General features: G+C 40.0%; 4 protein-coding genes across 6 annotated transcripts; 2 read left to right on the top strand and 2 right to left on the bottom strand.

Annotated features, from left to right (window-relative positions):
* Positions 1-3,307: 3,307 nt before the first annotated feature.
* On the top strand, positions 3,308-5,607 carry si:dkey-76k16.5 (uncharacterized protein LOC566887 homolog). The gene is made up of 5 exons (XM_031302006.2): positions 3,308-3,583; positions 3,698-3,805; positions 3,906-4,026; positions 4,727-4,859; positions 4,962-5,607. Exons 1-5 carry the CDS (start codon positions 3,509-3,511, stop codon positions 5,359-5,361), a joined length of 837 nt encoding a protein of 278 aa, XP_031157866.1. The 5' UTR covers positions 3,308-3,508; the 3' UTR covers positions 5,362-5,607.
* Positions 5,608-10,159: 4,552 nt separating this feature from the next.
* cst3 (cystatin C (amyloid angiopathy and cerebral hemorrhage)) lies at positions 10,160-12,207 on the bottom strand. The gene is made up of 3 exons (XM_031302055.2): positions 11,922-12,207; positions 11,034-11,144; positions 10,160-10,525 (listed from the first exon to the last, which is right to left on the bottom strand). The coding sequence occupies exons 1-3, from the start codon at positions 12,120-12,122 to the stop codon at positions 10,451-10,453; spliced, it is 387 nt and encodes a 128-aa protein (XP_031157915.1). The 5' UTR covers positions 12,123-12,207; the 3' UTR covers positions 10,160-10,450.
* A 5,606-nt stretch (positions 12,208-17,813) lies between these two features.
* On the top strand, positions 17,814-21,097 carry ephx5 (epoxide hydrolase 5). Of its 2 annotated transcripts, none has more exons than XM_035992225.1 (10): positions 17,814-17,985; positions 18,077-18,144; positions 18,260-18,476; positions 18,586-18,766; positions 18,894-19,103; positions 19,202-19,331; positions 19,813-20,024; positions 20,185-20,293; positions 20,393-20,518; positions 20,634-21,097. In XM_035992225.1, the coding sequence occupies exons 2-10, from the start codon at positions 18,122-18,124 to the stop codon at positions 20,833-20,835; spliced, it is 1,410 nt and encodes a 469-aa protein (XP_035848118.1). In that variant the 5' UTR covers positions 17,814-17,985; positions 18,077-18,121; the 3' UTR covers positions 20,836-21,097. The 2 variants fall into 2 exon arrangements, with proteins under 2 accessions (XP_035848118.1, XP_031157785.1); XM_031301925.2 differs by having other exon boundaries at positions 17,828-17,985; positions 18,082-18,144.
* LOC116051478 (MAD2L1 binding protein) lies at positions 20,966-23,744 on the bottom strand. 2 transcript variants are annotated; one of them, XM_031301935.2, is made up of 3 exons: positions 23,239-23,744; positions 22,083-22,363; positions 20,966-21,994 (listed from the first exon to the last, which is right to left on the bottom strand). In XM_031301935.2, exons 1-3 carry the CDS (start codon positions 23,672-23,674, stop codon positions 21,467-21,469), a joined length of 1,245 nt encoding a protein of 414 aa, XP_031157795.1. In that variant the 5' UTR covers positions 23,675-23,744; the 3' UTR covers positions 20,966-21,466. The 2 variants fall into 2 exon arrangements, with proteins under 2 accessions (XP_031157795.1, XP_035848119.1); XM_035992226.1 differs by having other exon boundaries at positions 23,235-23,518.
* Between the last annotated feature and the right edge of the window lie 362 nt (positions 23,745-24,106).

Here is a 24,106-nt window from a genome sequence, read left to right as displayed (position 1 = left end):
ACATTTAACAGCTGTGACATATAGATTACATCTTTACTTACATGTCTCCACAGATGCAGCACTCCATGGAGAACGATTTCCTGGCTGAAGAGGTGGCCATTGACATCCAGCGCCACAAAGAGATCATGAGGATTGTGGAGGAGAACACTAACAAGAAGCAGGACAGAATCAGGGGAAGGACAAGACAGAAGGGTCTTGTGTTACCAGTTGGGGCCCTGGTATGGCGAAGAAATGTGAGGAGCCAGCAGAGGAAAGAGGGGAAACTCGACCCCGAGTACTTGGGACCTTTTACAGTGGCCAAGGTCGAGGGGAAAAGTGTGGACCTGATCGACACCAATGGCCGCACTTTCCCCAAGGTCAGCATCGACCACTTGAAAATGTATGTGGAGGAGGTCCCAAGAGTGCCACAAGGGCACCACCCCCTGTTAGCACCTCGACCCCTGTTACCTCCCCACCCCCTGTTGGCTCCTCAAACCCTGTCACCTCCCCAGCCCCCACGGATGAGGATGTGGATGAGGGAGAGGATAATGATGCGGATGACGCCTCCCCAACCCTACCCCCTTTTAGCACCTTGACCCCTCTTATCCCCCCAACCCCACCCCCTGTTGGCTCCTCAAACCTTGTCACCTCCCCAGCCCCCACGGATGAGGAGGATGAGAAGGATGAGGAGGATGAGGAGGATGAGGAGGATGAGGAGGATGAGGAGGATGAGAAGGATGAGGAGGATGAGAAGGATGAGGAGGATGAGAAGGATGAGGAGGATGAGAAGGATGAGGAGGATGAGGAGGATGAGAAGGATGACGCCTCCCCCCAGTGCAACCAAACCTCAAACCCTGGGTTCCATGAGCAGTGTAGGTGGACAAAATAAAACTGTAATCATGTTAGCCTATTGAATTTTGTGAAACTCCTGTAAACATATCAGCATATTGAAATAGAAATAAATGCCATGTACTTACAAGTAATTGATATCCAAATGTCATGTCATCAAAAGGCATAACAGATGCCTGGGGAGGGAATAAATCCCATGTCCTGCTGTCCCGCATGGGCCCATATAAATTGTTTTATTGGGACATCGCAAGAACTGCGCCGGGGCAAGAGTTGGAGAGTGAGGTAAGCTGTGTTACTGGTTGCACTTTAAGGGAAATCTGAAATGTACTTGTATAGTCATATTGAAATAAAGTAATTAATTTATACTTACATAATTCATACATCACATGACTTACAATTATTTCCCAACCCTGTACTTACACTTCAGGTGATCAACGCACTGATGTCCAAGATGGTAGCAGAGAAAAACAAGGTGGGGGGGAAGGCCCTATTCATCGATTCATTTGAAATGACTAGGATCTGGGAAGGAAAGGGGTCAAGATTGAAGGTAGGCAGAGTTGAGGTTAGTTCTGTAAAAAGAGTCCAACTTTGATGATGTCATGTAAGTGATTCTGTAAATGCTCCTGGTCTTTTGTAGTGTGATCCCACCCAACACGACCTAATTATGGGTGCTGTCCATGAGCCAGGCCACTGGATATTAACTGTAAGTGCAAGTACTTGGTCTTGTGCATGCACACACACAGAGAAATACACAATGGTCCAATGGGGGCCACCTCAGAATTGCAGGGCAAACCCAAACATATTTTTCAGTTGTTTTATTCAGACAAAATGTGACTGTCTGATTCTTTAGGTGATCTTTCCCAAGGAAAGATGCAGTATTGTGGTGGACCCCCTGGGCAACGATGAACACAAGGTCCAACAATGTTTGCAGTCTACAAGGTAAGTCATAAAAACCATGGTAAAAAACTTTCCCTTAAAAACAAATATTTGAGAATGTATTCTCATATGTCATGGTGTTGGTGTACCAACAGGGCATTCATCCGGAAGAAAGGGTGCAATGTGTCGAGGTGGACAGCCGGCACTGTTCCACACACCCTGCAGGGGGATGGCAACTCCTGCGGAGCCTTTGTCCTGAAAGTAAGTTTGTTGTTTCTGTGTAGGCTGTGTGGTTCCAAACAATGCAAAAGTGTTGAACGTATGTCCAGTTGACCAAACGGCTAATTAAGTTTTTGTCACATTAGTATGCTGAGAAGATACTGAACGATGAGCCACTGATATTCTCCAATAGAAGAGCAGCAGTGGCTGGCTACAGGAAGGAGGTGGCCAGGGCACTTTTGAGGAAGTCTGGTAATGTAGCTTATATTCTGGTCTATAATCATGATGCATGTATTCCTACAAATATTGACAAGTGTTATTGTATTTGTATTGTATTGACACAATTGTTGACAAGTCTTATTGTTGGCACTGATGACCAGATGACCTTCGTGAGCTGTGCCACCATTGTGGAGAACACAACTGTTTCTCTGATGAGATAACCAAATGGGTAAAGGATGCCATTATGATACTTCAATTATAGCGTCTATTTTACTATGTATTTCAAGTATTTACTCTCAAATGGTTGCTATGTTGTCTTCACCTTTGTTGTTACAGGTCCAATGTGACACATGTGACCGGTGGTTCCACATGACATGTGTTAAACACCATGGAAGCCCCGGCAGAAAAGCATTCAGTTGTGTCGCATGTACAAGTGTGTAAATTAAATGTAGTTCTGTCTTGAAATGGTTTTATGTGTGTATGAGTCAGTTTCTGCAGATTCACAGTGGGGTAACATAATTAGGCCTATCAAAATATGTGACCTGCCCTGCTGAAAACCACCTGTTCACAGGAGTGATGAAAGCTGTTACACTCTCAGTAGTAGTGGTACTGACTCTGTGATGACTCAAAATAAAAAAATATGTGTCCATATTAGTGTGAAGAGATGGCATAACTACCCCAAACAATATTTTGAAGTTTGACTCATTCATTAAGCAGTTACAGTGAGGCCACACATTCTGACGGCTGATCATTGTCATATATGGTGACCTCTGAGATACTCACTCTGTGATGACTCAAAATAAGAAAATATGTGTCCATATTAGTGTGAAGAGATGGCATGACTACCCCAAACAATATTTTGAAGTTTGACTCATTCATTAAGCAGTTACAGTGAGGCCACACATTCTGACAACTTACCAATGTGCTGGTCCATTAACTATTTAGTTCTCTTTTCTTTACAGTAGAATATGATTATTTTTAGGTAGGTTATTACAAATGTAACTCGTACATACAGTCAAAAAGAAATAGAAACATTTCAGAGAAAATGTACTTTAATATATTTTATTTACTTTCTGATAAACATATGTTACTACTGAGGTGGTTATTATGGTCACCAGCGGTTTACTCTTTCTCCTTAGGAAGCAATAACAACCCACCCCCTACAGCTTGCACCCGTCGATATAATGTATTAATGTTTACGCTGTTTGCGTAGACGCTCTTCTTCGCCCTCCGTTGTCTACCACGCACGGGCAGACGATGTGCAGCAGCGCCCTCTGCGGTCACAGATCCTGATGGGTCACAGCTTTCGGTGCAACACCGGCAGGCAGGATAAAGTGCATCGGTAAAGAGGCTTCACTTCCCAAACATGAAGTTCCTTAACAAAGACGAACTGCAGATCGCTGAAGGAGTTCTGCTAAAACACTTACCCAAGAGTTCTAAGGTAGACGGCTGCAAGCTATTAATATTCACACTTCAAATATGAAATCTTCCTCACGTCAGCATGTAATCGCAGTGTCTTTCTACTCGCTGTAGCTCTAAACTCTTCGTGTTTTAGGTATACGGTTTCCTATATGGTATTAACAGGAACAAACCAAGCACACTGGAGGTAATCGTTGACACATGGCCTGATTTTAAAGTCATCATTTGCCGACCTGACCCCAATGTGAGTTCACATCCCATTGGAGAATTGGATATGTTGTAGGCCTACACGTCGTGTTTTTGTATATGCCACATGCTTGCTAAATTTACCGTTAACTTGACAGAACAAGCGCGCCCTGGAGTTTATGAAAAAGGTGACATACTACAGCATGGATGAACCGAGTTTAAGGAAAATGCTGACAGAAGAGAATGCAATTGACTGGAGCACCTACTTCCTTATTGGAGGTTAGTAAGATCACTGCAGACAGTGTCTATCAACCGTCAGGCAACACATGTTAATTGTCGCAGTTTGTAAACCAGTGGTGTAAAGTATACTACATTTAAACACTGTACTTTCAGTTTTAGGTAATTGTACTTTACTTGAGTAGGCCTCTTTACAGGCCATGCTACCATACTACACTACTTCTACTCCACTTCAAGTCACCAGTACATATTGTACCTTTTATTTCACTACATTTATATTATTTGACAGCTGTAGTTACTACTATTAATACGATTTTACACAACATACAGTAGCCTATGACACGCTTATAACATATCTTGCATTATTATGAATATACTTGAACTCCACTTAGACAGTGAAATGCTAGTTAGACATATATGACTCAATGATAATAATCTATATAACATACAGTCTATATACGTTTGATACTCATCAGGACTATTTTTTGCATTGAGTACTTTTACTTTTGATACTTAAGAGTACATTTAGGTATTAGTTATACAGTATATGTTTTACTATTTTCAATGCAAGACTTCTTAACTTGTAATGGTGAACCTTTGCAGTGTGGTTTTGCTATTTCTACTGAGAGAAGAAAGTGAATACTTTCTCCACTACTGGTCTAACCATAGACTGTATTGGGTGTAACCCCTTGCAAAGAAAAATAACAGAATTGTATTAACGTGAATATTTTTTGTCCAACAGGATTTGACATTTCCCATACCTCCATGCTCAAAGAAGTGGCTTCTGGCAGAGAAGTCAACAACAGATGCTATACTGTGGTGCATCTTATGTATCTGCCAGACAGCAGCCATCTGCTCACACCAGCAGCTGGCAGGTAGAGTCACATAATTAAAATGTACTTTATCTGTAAAAAGTCAAATAATAATAATAATTTAGTTTTTAAACGCTCAGATTGTCACAACCTGCTTCTCCACAGTGAGTTTGAATCAAGGATTTCATCTCTTAACCTTTCCCACGTTGACTTGGTGAATAAAACCTGGAAGTTTGGAGGGAATGAGCAGGGTTACAGAAACATTCAAAACCTCATCAGCAACTTCCCGTCATGCTGCATCACTGACGGCCAGGACCAACCGGTGTCCTGGATTCTTGTGTATGATTACTGTGCTTTGGGCTTATTGTACACTCTGCCAGAGCATAGAGGGAGAGGCTACTCCAAAGTCCTGGTCAGCACCATGGCCAAGAGACTCCACGCTGAGGGCTACCCAGTGTACTGCTTCATAGAGGAGGAGAACACGGTCTCCTACACGCTCTTTAAAAAACTGGGCTTCATTGAGGATCCCTCATACAGGGCGGCATGGTTTGAGTTCAACTTTTGATTTTGTAACCATTTCTAACAAGTGTTTGTATAAAAATAACTTTCATTGTTTCCTATGAGAATGTGATTAAAATGTAAATTGTATGAATTATATAGGCTCTCCAAAGCATTGCATCAAAACCTGGTTATAATGGTGGTATAAGGAAAAATGGCATTGCTGACATGAATAATGGTCCGTGTACTTGGTGGCCAACGGATTTTCGTTTTGAAAAGAAAAAAACAAAAACGAAAAACGGCCAGTTTCCCAATTACCATTAGTAAATAGGAAAACAAAAAACGGAAAACAACCCATTATTCGTTTTTTGTTTTGATATTAAAAAACGGAAAACGAAAAACAATCTCGTTATCCGATTTTCTTTGATGTATTTGTAGATGGAACTCGGAAATTAAAATGTGTGTATAAATCTTATTCTTTTGTCAGTACCCGATCTGTACCGCCTGTAAAATCCGTTCTGTGCACTGCCTGATCAGTTCTACGCTTGCGCGAACACCGGCAAACTTCACAGCTCTATGCACGCATTGGCATAAGGATGTTTGGACATTCCCGGTTACCGGAAGAAAACATTAGACAGTGACAGTAGACCGTTATGATGGCAAAGATGAAGTTTACAAGGTGTTTGCTGGAGTTGCCTAAAGTATCTGTTAATGATATACGGAGGTCGTCCGGCCATCCAGTACAACACCATGTAGCAAATTAAATAAAGGCTTCAAATTTTACGTTTCGTCATTTCTTTACAACTTTGAAGGTAATTTGCTAACGCTAGCTAGCCTGAGCTAGAAGCCTTGCTTTGGTGTTATAAGTCATGACTCCGTCCTGCTTCAGGTTAACCATGTTTTAAATAAAGTTTAAGCATGTGTATACCTCTCACTTCATGTGTTTGTACTTTTATGAAAGTATCAGGTAAAAACAGGACTACAAATGAGATCTCTGTGAGAGACCAGCATACTCCTAGCAAACTATTATGTAGCTCAATGCTGGACATTTCACCCCTAATTCCGGTCACTTTACTGTATTTGTATTTGTTTAGTATTTGGTTTAGAAGCCTTTATTGGTGATTTTTTACGGTACAAAGTCCTGCTATATACGTACATAGCTAGCTATATATGCTCCGCTATGTCGCGTTAGCATGCAGCTACAATAGTTAGCTATGAGTATGCTAACGTTAGATTGTAGTGGAACGAAGCAGCACTTTCTAACGTCAAAAATCGCAGACCAAACACTACACAATCGGACATGTTTCAGCAGGAATGTGACCCGGAATTGGGGAGAATTTAACAACATTGCCAGCTAAGATGACCGTTAGCATGTAGTTACTATAGTGTTTACTGCCGTTAGCATGTAGCTACTATAGTGGTATACAGCAGTGGTGGCTGGGAGAGCTGTCATCCCATCTTCAAAAGGACACTTATGTACGTTTACACTTCATCGCATTAATAATAGACAGTCTATGGTTATTAGTCAAAACGAAGTATTAGGTAAAAACATTAACGTAAACAACACAACAACGATGTCGCTACACGGTTTTGGATCAGTGACAAGTTTCGAATGTTTGTAGCTATGACTATTGTATAATAAAGATTTAATAAAAAAAGATTTAATAAAAAAGTTGTAATGTTTGGTCATAAAGTGTTGACACATGTTACTTATATACAGTCTATCGTGCAGGCAGAACGGATCGTGTACCGACAGTTACAAATCGCACAGGGACTGTCGGTACACGATCCGTTCTGCCTGCACGATCCGTTCTGCACATGTGCAAAATGTTCGCGCATGCGCGGTTGTACGAGGATTTACGACTGCACGATCTGTTCCACGCTTCCGGTCGACAGCCAAGCTAACGTTAGTTTAGCTAACAGCTAATTCGGCTAACTGCTAGCTGATTGTAGCGGTCTGCCGTTATCCTCCACAGGCAAGCTAACGTTAGTTTAGCTAACAGCTAATTCGGCCAACTGCTAGCTGAGACAGCATGTAATAACTTTAAAAGACCCTCAAAATAAAACTTGAAAATAAACGTTGACATATATAACAAACACCTAACATATATAACAGCTGTTACGTCAGTTCTACTTTACTTGTGCTCATTTAAAATACAATCACTCAATACTTGTCTTTATTGTTATTACTGTGAAGTCTTAATTTAGCTGTAGCCTGCTTTTCCCATTACGTTTGAGTTAACGTTATTTTAGACTGAATCTAGCTGTCAGCTAGCGGTTAGCCGAATTAGCTGTTAGCTAAACTAACGTTAGCTTCCCGGTGGAGGCTAGCCATAGGCTAGCGTGGAACAGATCGTGCAGGTCGTATGGATACGTAAAACAGTATTATCTTGCGCATGTGCAGAACGGATCGTGCAGGCAGAACGGATCGTGTACCGACAGGGACATTGTTAGTTTTCTACTACGTAATTATGCGCATCCACAGAACGGATCTTACAGGCGGTACTGGCCAATAAATGCTATTGAAGGGCGGGTCTTGGCGTGGCGGGAGTAACTTCCGGGTCACGAAAAAAATACCAATGCAAAATTAAGGAATACCACTTATACACACGTATTTTAATTTCCGAGTTCCATCTACAAATACATCAAAGACAATCGGATAACGAGATTGTTTTTCGTTTTCCGTTTTTTAATATCAAAACAAAAAACGAATAATGGGTTGTTTTCCGTTTTTTGTTTTCCTATTTACTAATGGTAATTGGGAAACTGGCCGTTTTTCGTTTTTGTTTTTTTCCTTTCAAAACGAAAATCCGTTGGCCACCAAGTACACGGACCAGTAGGCCTATCAAAATATGTGACCTGCCCTGCTGAAAACCACCTGTTCACAGGAGTGATGAAAGCTGTTACACTCTCAGTAGTAGTGGTACTGACTCTGTGATGACTCAAAATAAGAAAATATGTGTCCATATTAGTGTGAAGAGATGGCATAACTACCCCAAACAATATTTTGAAGTTTGACTCATTCATTAAGCAGTTACATTGAGGCCACACATTCTGACGGCTGATCATTGTCATATATGGTGACCTCTGAGATACTCACTCTGTGATGACTCAAAATAAGAAAATATGTGTCCATATTAGTGTGAAGAGATGGCATAACTACCCCAAACAATATTTTTAAGTTTGACTCATTCATTAAGCAGTTACAGTGAGGCCACACATTCTGACAACTTACCAATGTGCTGGTCCATTAACTATTTAGTTCTCTTTTCTTTACAGTAGAATATGATTATTTTTAGGTAGGTTATTACAAATGTAACTCGTACATACAGTCAAAAAGAAATAGAAACATTTCAGAGAAAATGTACTTTAATATATTTTATTTACTTTCTGATAAACATATGTTACTACTGAGGTGGTTATTATGGTCACCAGCGGTTTACTCTTTCTCCTTAGGAAGCAATAACAACCCACGAATAATCATACAGCTTGCACCCGTCGATATAATGTATTAATGTTTACGCTGTTTGCGTAGACGCTCTTCTTCGCCCTCCGTTGTCTACCACGCACGGGCAGACGATGCTCAGCAGCGCCCTCTGCGGTCACAGATCCTGATGGGTCACAGCTTAAGATACCTTAGTGTTTTTGTGTAACCCTATTTCCGTAATGGCATCTTACTTTTTAATTACCAACAGCGGTAAGTGTACTATAAGATACTCTGTCATAATATATGTTTCAGGGTTAGCGTATTTCGATCATTTCGATAGAGCAACTCCTCTATCAAATAATGCTACCACGCATGTGCAGAACGCTTATTTACCACATCTCGATAGGGAGCACAAATCGAGAGAACACCGGCTGAGCGTGTCTTCGAAAAGGTCTACTCAAACAGAAAAGACTAGGCTATATCCTGCTTTATTTGTGATCATGTAGGCTAGTGCAGTCATTATTATTATACTGTGCGGTTTTATTATACTGTACATCCATGGTGCTGTGGCAGTAGAGACATCCCTATTAGTTATCTAAATAAAATCTGTGAACACGTTCAAAAATGTTAGACTTTAGGCAAGGTAATATATACACTACCGGTCAAAAGTTTGGGGTCACTTATAAATTTCCATTCCACTCCATTATAGACAGAATACCAGCTAAGATCAGTTTTTTAATCAGGGCGGAAGTTTTCAGATTACATTATGTGCTTACATAATTGCAAAAGGGTTCTCCAATGTTTTCTCAGTTAGCCTTTTAAAATGATATCAGATTAGTAAACAGAATGTGCCTTTGAAACATTGGATGAATGGTTGCTGATAATGGGCAATGTAGGTATTGCATTAAAGATCAGACACTTCTTTCTACAACAGTCGAGAACCCTTTTGCAATTATGTAAACACATAATGTAATCTGAAAACTGCTGTCCTGGTTAAAAAAACAATGCAACTGATCTCAGCTGGTATTCTGTCTGTAATGGAGTGGAATGGAAATTTCTAAGTGACCCCAAACCTCTGACCGGTAGTGTGTGTGTGTGTGTGTGTGTATATATATATATATATATATATATATATAGGAAATCTACACTGAGGTGAAAAAAACAAAAAAAGAATTCACATAATGACTATTAACTCAGGAGAAATTCACATTATCAAACCATGTTTTGAAAAAGAGAAATTCATGTTTTCAAAATACAATCAGTGTTGTAACTTCTGAAGTTTTTGCTTCCTAAAATATACATTTCACAGCATTCATACTGTTATTGGCCAAATGTCAGATGATGACAGATAGGAATGCTGAAAAAACACAAAAACCTTTCTGTACTCAATAATAAAATATTAAACCTATATGCATTTACCACATGGACACATTCATTAAAGTTCACATACTATTTTAATTGTCATTTCATTTTAAAACAGTGTGTGGTTACCACAACTATTAGTTATTTGCTTGGTTTAGTTGCTCCTATAAAAGTTAATACATCTTTACATTGCTTTACTCTATAGGTTAATCTGAAACACACCGACTTTCAAAAGTTATTCAATGTAGCAGTGAAGTAGCATAGGCAGAAAATTGACTTTTGTTTCGCATACAGGAATACATGACTCTGTATGACGGTTATTCAGCAAACAATACTAAGACTAAAGATTTCCCACGTGGTTCTCTTTCTAGCACGTCTCCTTCAGCAGCTGGATATCATTAATCCAAGGGCGGCTCCACACTGTGAATGTGCACTGGTAAGGCTGAGGAAGAAATAATTACACACATTATATATATAAATATATCAAAAATATAACAGCACATAGCATTTAATGTGTGACATCATCATAGTCAAAGATCAACATAGAATTTGTTTCTGTTTTTAAGAGGGCATGATGAACTTAATGTTTTAGGATCCTGATCTGATCATTTAAAAAAGACTATCATTATTAATAGGCTATGTTCAATTATTAGTTAAATGTAGTTATCTAGTGAAAAATGACTATGGTTTAACAGCTGTGCTAGCTAGTTCTCCTTGCTTCACGCTGCTCTGTCTAATTCCATCTTCCTTTAACAAACATCAAGCTTGATTATTCAAAATGGGGAAATACATACAGTATGTGTTTCACAATGTGACACTTGCTGTCTACTGTTGAAGAGAGAAGTATAAGTCTTCTGTTTGACATTTAATAATAACTCCCAATAGCTAAATAGAATGGGGATTTTTTTCTTTCAGAAGCTGAGGTTGTAGCCTCTAAATAAAGTCATTACCCGAGCCATTGCTGGGTCTTGGTGGATGGCGCACACTTCATTTTCACTGCCCTTTCTGCAGGGGGTCTTCGCCATTCTCACAGTGATGACGTACTTCATGCCAGCAACCACCTGCAAAAAGAAATATGTGGGTCATGGAAATACAGATTACCATAAACTTCAAGCACTGTAGCATTCCTACAAATTTCAGGACATTTAAGCCATTACATTCCAGCCACGTTTAACTTTAAATTAACATACCCCAAATATTCCTATTATTATAAAATTCTAATTTTAAATGATTATGTCACTCAAAATGTGTGTTAGTCAAATATCAATGAAGTCCACAGCAACACACAAAATGATCTGATGCAGCAGTTAGCCCTCTTTGAAGTGTCAAGAAGGGCGCAACATGATCGAGAGCAAAATGACTACAAATGAACTGATCTGCAGCAAAAGAAATGTGCTTCTTAATAAATGTGTGAAGAGAGCATGGATGTATAAGAAGGAAAAAAGACAAGACTTTACAGCCGTTACAGTTTGACGGGACAGGATGGGATTTGATTGGATTTGATTGGATTATGGTGTTTAGCCTATTTAAAAGGGCCAGACAGACGTTGTTACACAATCCAGAAATTTCCGCTAAGATCCATGAACATAAATATATACATTACTGTAGGCCTAACGCTATATGCTTACACAGGCATGACTTAATGCGAATTTAGGAGTAGAAATACAAAAATGGGTAATTAATTTACGGGCGTAAAAGGTCTAGCTACTCTGTGACGTTTACGTTACAGTTAATGGTTGATATCACACGACGCATACATGTAAACGGGGTTACCTTGATTACACAAGGTCTGTTAAATAAAGCTGTAGACATTCACAAGTTCATGAAACGTCACTGACCTGTCTCTGAGCCTTGACCACTTCTGCTACTTGGCTGAGGTACATGTCGTTGCTGCCCCTGTTATGTTGGACGACGGCATAGTTGAGGGCATTACGCACCCCTTCGTTATTGATATCTACGTCGGAAAACCCCCCTACAAGTCCTCCTAACCCGACGGCGAAAACGGCCGCAAGAACAGGGAAGACAATCTTCCACATCATGTTTCTGTAACTCCGGATTTAATATTACAAAACAACAACAGCTCGACGTGTCCTCCCTGTTATATAAACAACGACGTCACGGTTGTTTCGTTCACGGGGAGTGGCACATCTTGCAGCCAATCAACTATCTCTGCAACCCCTTCCAGCTGATTTGGCCCCAATATGGCAGAGACGGTTCAGAACGTTCTCTTAATACATCTGTCGGTACACGATCCGTTCTGCACATGCGCAAGATAATACTGTTTTACGTATCCATACGACCTGCACGATCTGTTCCACGCTAGCCTATCGCTAGCCTCCACCGGGAAGCTAACGTTAGTTTAGCTAACAGCTAATTCGGCTAACCGCTAGCTGACAGATAGATTCAGTCTAAAATAACGTTAACTCAAACGTAATGGGAAAAGCAGGCTACAGCTAAATTAAGACTTCACAGTAATAACAATAAAGACAAGTATTGAGTGATTGTATTTTAAATGAGCACAAGTAAAGTAGAACTGATGTAACAGCTGTTATATATGTTAGGTGTTTGTTATATATGTCAACGTTTATTTTCAAGTTTTATTTTGAGGGTCTTTTAAAGTTATTACATGCTGTCTCAGCTAGCAGTTAGCCGAATTAGCTGTTAGCTAAACTAACGTTAGCTTGCCTGTGGAGGCTAACTGCAGACCGCTACAATCAGCTAGCAGTTAGCCGAATTAGCTGTTAGCTAAACTAACGTTAGCTTGGCTGTCGACCGGAAGCGTGGAACAGATCGTGCAGTGTCGTAAATCCTCGTACAACCGCGCATGCGCGAACATTTTGCGCATGTGCAGAACGGATCGTGCAGGCAGAACGGATCGTGTACCGACAACATCCGTGTCAGAGACCTTGCCTAAAGTCTGTAACGAGCTGACATCCTTAACAAAATAGCATAGTTAATGCTATTTTGTTAAGGATGTCAGCTCGTATTTGTGTAGAAATCTCCACTGAGGTGAAAAAAACAAAAAAAGAATTCACATAATGACTAATAACTCAGGAGAAATTCACATTATCAAACCATGTTTTGAAAAAGAGAAATTCATGTTTTCAAAACAAAACCAGTGGTAATTATAACTTCTGAAGTTTTTGCTTCCTAAAATATACATTTCACAGCATTCATACTGTTATTGGCCAAATGTCAGATGATGACAGATAGGAATGCTGAAAAAACACACAAAAACCTTTCTGTACTCAATAATAAAATATTAAACCTATATGCATTTACCACATATGGACATATTCATTAAAGTTCACATACTATTTTAATTGTCATTTCATTTTAAAACAGTGTGTGGTTACCACAACTATTAGTTATTTGCTTGGTTTAGTTGCTCCTATAAAAGTTAATACATCTTTACATTGCTTTACTCTATAGGTTAATCTGAAACACACCGACTTTCAAAAGTTATTTAATGTAGCAGTGAAGTAACATAGGCAGAAAATTGACTTTTGTTTCGTATACAGGAATACATGACTCTGTATGACGGTTATTCAGCAAACAATACATATTTCCCACGTGGTTCTCTTTCTAGCACGTCTCCTTCAGCAGCTGGATATCATTAATCCAAGGGCGGCTCCACACTGTGAATGTGCACTGGTAAGGCTGAGGAAGAAAAAATTACACACATTATATATATAAATATATCAAAAATATAACAGCACATAGCATTTAATGTGTGACATCATCATAGTCAAAGATCAACATAGAATTTCTTTCTGTTTTTAAGAGGGCATGATGAACTTAATGTCCTCACTTCAAGCATTGTAAAAGACGTCATCCCCCATTCCCCACGTTCAATGATCAGGATTATTTTAGGATCCTGATCATTTAAAAAAGGGACTATCATTATTAATAGGCTATGTTTAATTATTAGTTAAATGTAGTTATCTAGTGAAAAATGACTATGGTTTAACAGCTGTGCTAGCTAGTTCTCCTTGCTTCACGCTGCTCTGTCTAATTCCATCTTCCTTTAACAAACAAAGCTTGATTGTTCAAAATGGGGAAATACATACAGTATGTGTTTCACAATGTGACAGTTGCTGTCTACTGTTGAAGAGAGAAGTATAAGTCTTCTGTTTGACATTTAATAATAACTCCCAATAGCTAAATCGAATGGGGATTTTTTCTTTCAGAAGCTGAGGTTGTAGCCTCTAAATAAAGTCATTATCCGAGCCATTGCTGGCTCTTGGTAGATGGCGCACACTTCATTTTCACTGCCCTTTCTGCAGGGGGTCTTCGCCATTCTCACAGTGATGACGTACTTCATGCCAGCAACCACCTGCAAAAAGAAATGTGTGGGTCATGGAAATACAGATTACCATAAACTTCAAGCACTGTAGCATTCCTACAAATTTCAGGACATTTAAGCAACAGTAAAATGACTACAAATTAACTGATCTGCAGCAAAAAAGGTGCTTCTTAATAAATGTGTGAAGAGAGCATGGATGTATAAAAAGGAAAAAAGACAGACTTTACAGCCGTTACAGTTTGACGGGACAGGATGGGATTTGATTGGATTTGATTGGATTATGGTGTTTAGCCTATTTAAAAGGGCCAGACAGACGTTGTTACACAATCCCGAAATTTCCGCTAAGATCCATGAACACGACACGGTGTATAAATCTATACATCACTGTAGGCCTAATGTGATATGCTTACAGGCATGACTTAATGCGAATTTACGAGTAGAAATACAAAAATGGGTAATTAATTTACGGGCGTAAAAGGCCTAGCTACTCTGTGACGTTAACGTTACAGTTAATGGTTGATATCACACGACGCATACATGTAAACGGGATTACCTTGATTACACAAGGTCTGTTAAATAAAGCTGTAGACATTCACAAGTTCAAATGAAACGTCACTGACCTGTGCCTTAGCATCGATCACTTTTACCACTTGGCTGAGGTACAGGTCGTTGCTGCCCTGGTTGTGTTGGACGACGGCATAGTTGAGGGCATTAAGCATCCCTTCGTTACTGATATCTATATTGGAAATCCCCCCATCCCCTGCAAGTCCTCCTAACCCAACGCTGAAAACGGCCGAAAAAACAGGGAAGACAATCTTCCACATCATGTTTCTGTAACTCCGGATTTAATATTACAAAACAACAACAGCTCGACGTTTCCTCCCTGTTATATTAACAACGACGTCACGGTTGTTCCGTTCACAAGGAGTGGCACATCTTGCAGCCAATCAACTATCTCTGCAACCCCTTCCAGCTGATCTGGCAGAGACGGTGTCATCTTAATACATCCGTGTCAGAGACGGATGTCAGATCTGTGTCAGTTGGGGCGTCTTGGTAGAAATATAGAAATGTTTAATTTACAAGAGAGCAAGAGAACCTGGCTAAAATATATAAGAGGAAAGCGGAAGGAGCTTTTATAAGGTCTTGGAAGCAGTGGTTAGAAGAAGGAGAACATAATTCTTCATATTTCTTCAAACTGGAAAAGTACCATAAAATGTTGGCCTTGATCTTTGCTAGAAGAATAAAACAAGTGTTAAACTCTATAATTGATGAAACACAATCAGGATTTATGCCCAATATGCATATCTCCAACAACATTAGACTAGTCTTAGATCTAGTTGACTATTCATATTTATTTTCAGACGACAGCTTCGTGTTTTTCTTAGACTTTTTCAAGGCTTTTGATACCATCGAGCATCATTTTCTCTATCATTCACTTAAGAAGTTTGGCTTTGGGGATTTCTTCTGTAATGCAATCAAAACTCTCTACAATAATGCAAATTGCTCCCTTAAACTTAAAAACGGGTCCTCGCCCAGATTTGAAATCAAACGTGGAATTCAGCAGGGTTTCCCTATATCTCCCTACCTTTTTTTGCTTGTAGCCAGGGGCGTCGGACTGGGGGGGAAAAGGGGACTGAGTACCCAGGGCCCTCATGTGAGGAGGGCCCAAAAAGATGCTAGAATGAATAGCTGTGTATGCGTAGCCTGGGAAAACCCTGACGAACTTCCGGCAAATTTGAGATTTGCTCTGCAAGTCAGTCTGGCCAAGAGCCCATTCAAGCCCATTTCCAATTTTTCCAAATCAAGGCACCAATCACAACCGTTGAGGCGGGCTTTACACGATTACGATCGCAAGCAGCTTTTTGTTTACATTCAACATGACGGCCACCGAAGCGCAGCAACCCGTTGATGCCGCTGTCGCTGCTACGTCATCCAGATCGTTGCTCTGATTGGTTGAAGGACTATCATTTCACCCAGAGGCATTTGAGTGACGTCCGTTGGTGATGCCCCTTTGGAAATGCGCTGTGAATGAACCCTTCCCAGACCCACTCTCAGTTACAATGGAGAAGAGTCTGGTGTCAACCAGGCTAGTGGATGCGGGGAGGGGCCCGTAGAAAATGCCTAGTATTAATTATTTAGGGCTTGTTATTGATGAAAATGAACTCCAAAGAGGCAAGAATCATTTCACTCCCATTGTTGAAAAAACAAGAAAGAAATTCAACCTTTGGCTTTTACGTGATTTATCATTAAAAGGCAGGATTCTACTCTCAAAGGCTGAAGGAATATCAAGATTAATAAGGAAAAGTCTGTGTGATGTTGAAACATGCCTTCAAATGGGGGTGTTTTTAAATCCACATCCAAACACACAGTGGTCCCACAAGGGCTCACCCACATCCAACGGGTGGAAAAGCATCCATCTCTGTTTCCTGTGGCGGTCACTGGGGTTTTAGTACATGTTATAGTGCGTTTTGTCAGCAGATGCCGGCAAAGCGCCATTGTCCGATCCGTTAACATACGTTGCACTGTCTTTATATGTAGATCAACAAATGTGTAAAACTATAGACAAAGTTCTACATGATTTTGTGTGGAAAAACCGCACTCACTATCTGAGAAAGTCTGTTTTAATGAATGAGACAGTAAAGGTGGCCTCAGTTTCCTAGACTTTACTACCTTAAATAACACTTTCAAAATGAATTGGATTAAACGTTACTTAAAGTGTCCAACCTCCTTGTGGAATTTTATTCCCCATTATGTCTTTTCCTCAGTTGGTGGACTCCAGTTTTTGTTGGTATGCACCATTAATAATGACAACATTCCTCTTAAACTTTTTTTATTTCATAAACAAATGCTGCTGGCTTGGTCTTTGATTTACAAGCATAATTTCTCTCCTCATAGGTTTTATATTTGGAACAACAGATATATTTTGTATAAAAACAAATCCATTTTCTTTTCTGTAACTCCGGATTTAATATTACAAAACAACAACAGCTCGACATTTCCTCCCTGTTATATAAAAAACGACGTCACGCTTGTTTTGTTCACGGGGAGTGGCACATCTTGCAGCCAATCAACTATCTCTGCAACCCCTTCTATCTGATTTGGCAGAGACGGTTCAGAACGTTCTCTTAATACATCTGTGTCAGAGACATATAATATTGACAAAATTCCTCTTAAACTTTCTTCATTTCATAAACAAATGCTGCTGGCTTGGTCTTTGATTTACAAGCATATAATCTCTCTCCTCATAGGTTTTTATATTTGGAACAACAGATATATTTTGTATAAAAACAAATCCATTTTCTTTCAGCAGTGGGTTGACAACAACATTGCTTCTAAGTCAATTAGTCAACCAGCGCAGTCATCTTTATAACTCTGTTGAGTTTATTCATCACTACTACAGGTCTCAAACTTTGTTTGAGACCTGTTTCTGGCTCAGGGCTAAACTCTCGCGAGAACTGGCACTGGATTTGGGTTTTCGCGTTGCCAGACAATCGCGGGTGTGTTCGTTTTGTACACCGCTGAATCCCATAGTTGCCCCTTCCATTTGCAGAAATTCTTACCTTGCCTGAAGGCACACTTAACAGGAGGCAAACAAGGTATGTGGGAATGCACGGTGGTTGCAGTTTAACGTTATTGTACACAACTTTCGAAGCGCGGTGAGGAAAATTAAACATGTTTTACCTCTGTCCTAGTGCGGGTCTGTGGGCGGCCGCTCACCTTTGGAACTGCGCAATGCAAAGACTTCAGGTTTTTAAGTAAGTAGGCTTTTACTACAGATACTCAGATTTTTATCGAGATAAATTTGTACCCTAATATCAGAGCTGTATTTTACCTCCAATGAGTTTTTCTATATTTGTTTTCACTTTGCAGGGGGACTTTCTATAGCTTGGATGCCGTCCAACGGCAGCTCCTAATAGGCTCAGCTGTGGCAGCAGGGGGGATACTGTTGGCATACATAGTGCACAAAAGAAGACAAGTCAAAAGTATTCCTCTTGGTGAAGGATGGTGGGGAGCAGGAGAGAAGCCACTGTCAGAGGATGATACAATCTATCCCTTTAAAGTGCAAACCTCAGATAAAGAGATCAAGGTCCTTTTTGAGCTGTTAAACTTTCCTCACCAATTACCAAATTTAAAGCACGAATAATAAGACAGCAACATGTGTATGTAAAGTAATCAACAGTGCTTTTATTCAACAGGACATTCATGAGCGCATTGATAGAACGCGCTACACTGATCCTTTAGAAGATAGCTGCTTCCAGTACGGCTTCAATTCCACATATCTCAAGAAAGTGGTGTCCTATTGGAGAAATGAGTTTGACTGGAAAAAACAAGTGGCAGTGCTTAACAAGTTTCAACACTTCAAAACTAAAATAGAAGGTACTCACAGCCTCAAGATGAAATCAACAGGGTTTTCTTTTGCTTTAGAATAATAATTTGGAAATTTGGCCAATAATCAGTCAACACACTATTTTATCTTCACACCAATGCTTTTGCTTTAATGCAGGATTGGATGTGCACTTCATCCACGTGCGACCACCACACCGTGAGAATCAGAAGGTTCTGCCACTTATGCTCGTTCACGGCTGGCCTGGCTCCTTCTATGAGTTCTACAAGATTCTGCCACTTCTTACAGAGAACCACGATGGTGTCGTGTTTGAGGTCATATGCCCGTCTATCCCTGGCTATGGTTTCTCAGAAGCCCCTCATAAACAAGGTAGATCATTCTAAAGACATGTATGTATGTATGTATGTATGTATGGTTTACAGCTTGAGCAGCAGATGATTACAGATGTGCTTCCTGTATCTTTTCAGGATTTGACAGTCTCGCTGCTGCCCGAATTTTCCTGACACTGATGGAGCGTTTAGGATTCTCCAAGTTCTATCTGCAGGGAGGTGACTGGGGCTCTCTCATCACCACCAACATGGCACAGATGAAGCCTCAGTAAGACAGCAAAACAAGCAATTACATGCCACAAGTAATCACTGCAGTGGAATTTCCACCACCCACTTATTTTTTTTAAAAAGGAGCATTGTAACATTCTTACTTAAATTGTGAAACAGTGCTTGCGGTGTGCAAATGACTAATACTACTGACATTACAAATTCCAGGATGCTGGAGCAATACATGTGATAAAACCTCAATTTATAGCTCTAAATTGGCACTTAATACAGATAAAAATGTCCCCACCATTTATTTAAATGGTCGCTTTTGTCCCAACGCTTTTGGGTTGCCATTATGCATTTTCCCAACCTACCGTAATGATCTCCTCTGACATCATGCCTATCCCCCTATTATATTCAAAAATGTTTTTTCATCTAAGCCTCCATGTCCCCACCACTTTTCAACACAAAGTGACGCCCTTGTGTAAGAGCTACAGTATAACCTTAGATAAAATTTGCATTTATTTTGTAATCTTTTCCAGGTGCGTGAAAGGTCTCCACTTAAACATGTTTATATCAACAAAGGGGTTCAAAGTGATGTTTTCCCTCATGATTGGTCCTTATCTGCCCTTCCTGGTGGGCTTCAGTCGGGAAGATGTTCGCCGGTTGTTCCCTTTCTTTGAGAAAAACGTCTGGGACATCCTGAGGGAAACCGGCTACATGCACATCCAAGCTACTAAACCAGACACTGCAGGTGGGAACATACAAAACCAAGAAAAAGATTCTGACGATCATATTGACACCGTTGACAGGTCAAAGACAGACCACATGAAACAAGCAACCTGCTCCTAGTATTTTGTAATCTCAGTGTACTATTATTTCAGCTTTTAATATATCTTAAATTGGGCGTACAGGCTGTGGAGTGAATGACTCTCCTGTAGGCTTGGCGGCCTACCTTCTGGAGAAGTTCTCCTCCTGGACTGATCTAAGGAACAGAGATCTGGTGGATGGTGGGCTGGAGAGGTACAAGAGGGAATTCTATTTTGCCTTGTTATTTTTGGCAAAAAAAAATATATGGATTCAACAAGGTGTATGTGATTGTTGCTGTCTTCATCTGAACAGGAAATTCAGCCTGGATGACCTCTTGACAAATGTCATGATCTACTGGACCACAGGCTCCATAGTCTCCTCCATGCGCTTCTACAAAGAGAACTTTAAGAGTAATCCTGACAATAGAGTGGATGCAAAGTATGTGGCCAAATGCTTATACTGTCAAAACTATGATGACTTTTGTGTTACAGATTTGACCACCTTATTATCCTATCATGTTAGAACTCTGATTAAGTTTCCTCTTTTGTTTTAGGACAGGGATATTTGTGCCCACTGGACTTGCCGCCTTCCCTGGGGAGCTGATGCACTGCCCTAAGACATGGGCACAAATTAGGTATCGAAACATCTACTCCTACACTTTCATGCCTCGAGGTGGTCACTTTGCTGCCTTTGAGGAGCCCCAGCTGCTAGCCAACGATATTGTCCAGTTTGTCAAAAAAGTGGAGGAGTTCTGAACCTGTTGATGCACTCTTAGACCTATTATTGCCATTGTGTTTGATTGATCATTCCAAATGCAGATTGTTTTCACACTACAATGCATCTCATTGCTTCTTGATTGCCTCTGAAATTGCAGCACTGTCAACATAATTTTCATGTTTTAATAAATGTAAACATATACAGATACTGGCACTCAAATGTATCCAAAGATTGGATTAAAGAAAACCATACAATGCATTAAACCTTTCAAGTTATGCTCATTAAAAATATATTGCACTACATTACATGTGTTGTTCCGTGTTTGTCCTTAATTATTGAAGTAAAACATTCTTAAATATAAACAATACAAAATGTTCTCAAAACAGAGTTCATGCCAACAATGCCTCTTGACAACACATTCAGTATTTCAGAAGACTATTTAAAAAAAAAAAAAAAAGTATAAAACACCATACTGCTTGTGTTAATAAACCTACTATTTTTTTAAGTGGCATATTTTTAATCACAAGTAGAAAACAATGAACTCATAATTCATTAAAACATGGACAGGTCAATTCGAAATTCAAGTTCGAAATTCATTGAACCACCATTAAAATGTAATTGTAGTATACAAACTCCAATCTCAGACTATGTGCTCCCCAGCGTTTTGGGTCAGTTGCCAAAGCCCTTGATAGTCATGGGCGCCTGAAACCACACATAATCCTGCCAGTCTGACCCCTGTGCCCTTTGTTCCTTACAGGGGCTGGGGTCAGTAGACAGAGCAATAATTTGGTTCTTTACACGGGTTGGCACTTTAAACTGTAGTTTAGGTCGGAACCAACCTACACCGCAATCCCTGTGCGCCAGTGCCAAGACTGTGGTGGGCATTAAGCGAACAGGTCTGCTGTCAGACAAAAGGTCAGCCACAAAAAGAGTGCGGAAGAGTTGCCTTAAGCATGAGGACACCCGCAGACATTGATCTCCACCGGCCAATACCAGAGCCTCCATGTTGATCTCATACAGCTCTTTGGGGAGGATGAGGGAGCCACCCATTAGCAGCAGCACACGAGGCACCCTGCTAAGGGAAAAAAGCACCTCCAGCTGCTGCAGCACCTCCTCTAGCTCCTGAAGGGTCTGTTGACACTTGCGCCAGTCCATGTCTGCAGACTGCACCGGCCTCCGACTGACTATGTCTTTATCCTGAAAAGCAAAAACATTCAGCATCTCAAATCCACAGCATTTCTTTATTTATGAACATTTTATGTGGACACACATTTTTCCTATTCACCTGCATGGAGGCTTGCTGTTTCTTCTGGGAGTACACCAGCTGGTCATACGTCATGGGTAGTTGCTGCCTCTGATAAAGAATGCACTTGAGGATCTCGCTGACGAAGCGGCAGCAGCCTTCCTGAGTTACAGTGCCAGGGAAAACCACGTTCACGCGGCCTTCGTCCCGCGCTCTTCTCATCACCTCAGAATTGTCGTCTGTCTTACTATGTTGTTTACTGGCAGTCACGCTGGAATCCTGCAAACTTCTCTGACCAGAAGTGTCCTCTTCTTGGGTGTTATCTGTCCAAATAAAGACCAGAACAATGTCATTTGGGTGATCAACTGACCGGTCTTGCTCAATTTTAGCTAGGTGTTTATTATTTAGGCAAAAGTAGCAAGTACTCTGTTATCATTAAAGGTCCTGCACGCTGAAGTCAGTTCATTTTATCTACTGCTTGATAGTTTGGGCCTAGTCATATTTTCTTTGTTATTAATGTTTTGTAGGCAAAAAATAAGCAAAATCTGTGTCTGTAAAGTAACTAGAAATTAAAGAATAGTAAATCCTGTCCACTAGATAGTTTCCCAGAGTGCAAGACAGCATCTTTAAATGTCTTATTTTTTCCAAAACGCAAAGATATTCAGTTGACAGTGATAATAATAAACAGAGAGATGCTACAAATACTTACAATTAAGACACTGGAGTCAGACAATAGTTGAAGCTTTTTTGCTTTAAAAACTATTAATCGTTTCATCAAAATTGTTGACTAATAATGGCTAATTGAATAATTGTTTCAGCTGTAAACTATTGCTATTAAATAAATGTAGTGGAGAAAAAAAAACGATATACCGTATATATTATCAATACTCAAAGTACCTCAAAACTGTATTTGAGTACAGTAATATAACGTAGTAACGTTACTTAAGAGTATTATGTCCATGTTAAATGCAGTATTTTGAGAAATAGTGTCAGCATATTAACTGGAAACTTAGCCTACATATTCCGGAGGACTCATTGAACAACAACCAGGGTGATTTGTTTTCCACTATCAAAAAGAAAATGTAGTGTTTACAATGCAACAACTAATGTTAATTGCACTCATCGTCCGGGCTGGATCTCAGAAACGTGCTAGAAATGATGGGTAACGTTAACGTTAGCCAAACCGGTTGTTACCTACCTTGAGTGCTGGTTGTCGAGAGCACATCGGTGTTTTCTTTGTCCGCGTTGTTCACAGAATGCTGTTTTGAACTTAGTACATGTTCAGAGGAGACTTCTTTCAATTCTATTACATTTGTCGTCTTTAAACATGTGTTTACGGCCTGTGGTGAAAGTTGTTCGGCGACTTCCGCAGACGGTCGGTATGAATTTGAGTCGTCGGGAACACTTTGTAACGTTAGGACTTTACATTTAATATTCGGTTCCTCCAGTGTGCTAACATCTTTTTCTGACGAAAACGACAGGCGCCTCGTTATCTTACTGTCTGCGTTGTTAATAATGGACGTATTTTCTGAGTTTGATGTTGGTTTAAATATATTCGAGTCTTCTGCCATAGTTTTGAATGTCCCCGCCGGGTCTCTTTTCCGCACTGCATCATGGGAAACGTGGATCGACATCAATGCGGTGTTCACGTTACATGGAAAAATGTGAAAGATAATTTTCCCTTTGAAAATTCTCGTGCGTTCGTTCGTGCCTCTGGTTCGTGCTAAGTAGCCTACATCAAAATGCGTTTATTATTGCGGGCGTTGAAGGTGTTTGGTGCATACAATAAACATATGCAAATTGAATAAACAATAGAGCAAAGTACTGCAACAGTTAAAAACATAAATAAATAAATATGTAAAAGACACTATGACAAATATGTACAATAGCCTAACTGTTTTAAGGTGGTACGGTTTTGCAAAATATAAATCTGGATGTGCAAAAGTTCACAGTATAATATGCGCATAACGTGTGATACAGGGTTACGAAACAATACCAGTTTAATTAAATGTGTTAAGTTTGGTTGAGTCTCTTTCCATTTGTATGATTATATGTAAGTGGATATG

This window comes from Sander lucioperca, chromosome 15, assembly GCF_008315115.2.
Source record: "Sander lucioperca isolate FBNREF2018 chromosome 15, SLUC_FBN_1.2, whole genome shotgun sequence".
Lineage (NCBI taxonomy): Eukaryota > Metazoa > Chordata > Actinopteri > Perciformes > Percidae > Sander > Sander lucioperca.
This window is presented reverse-complemented; position numbering and strand designations above follow the sequence as displayed.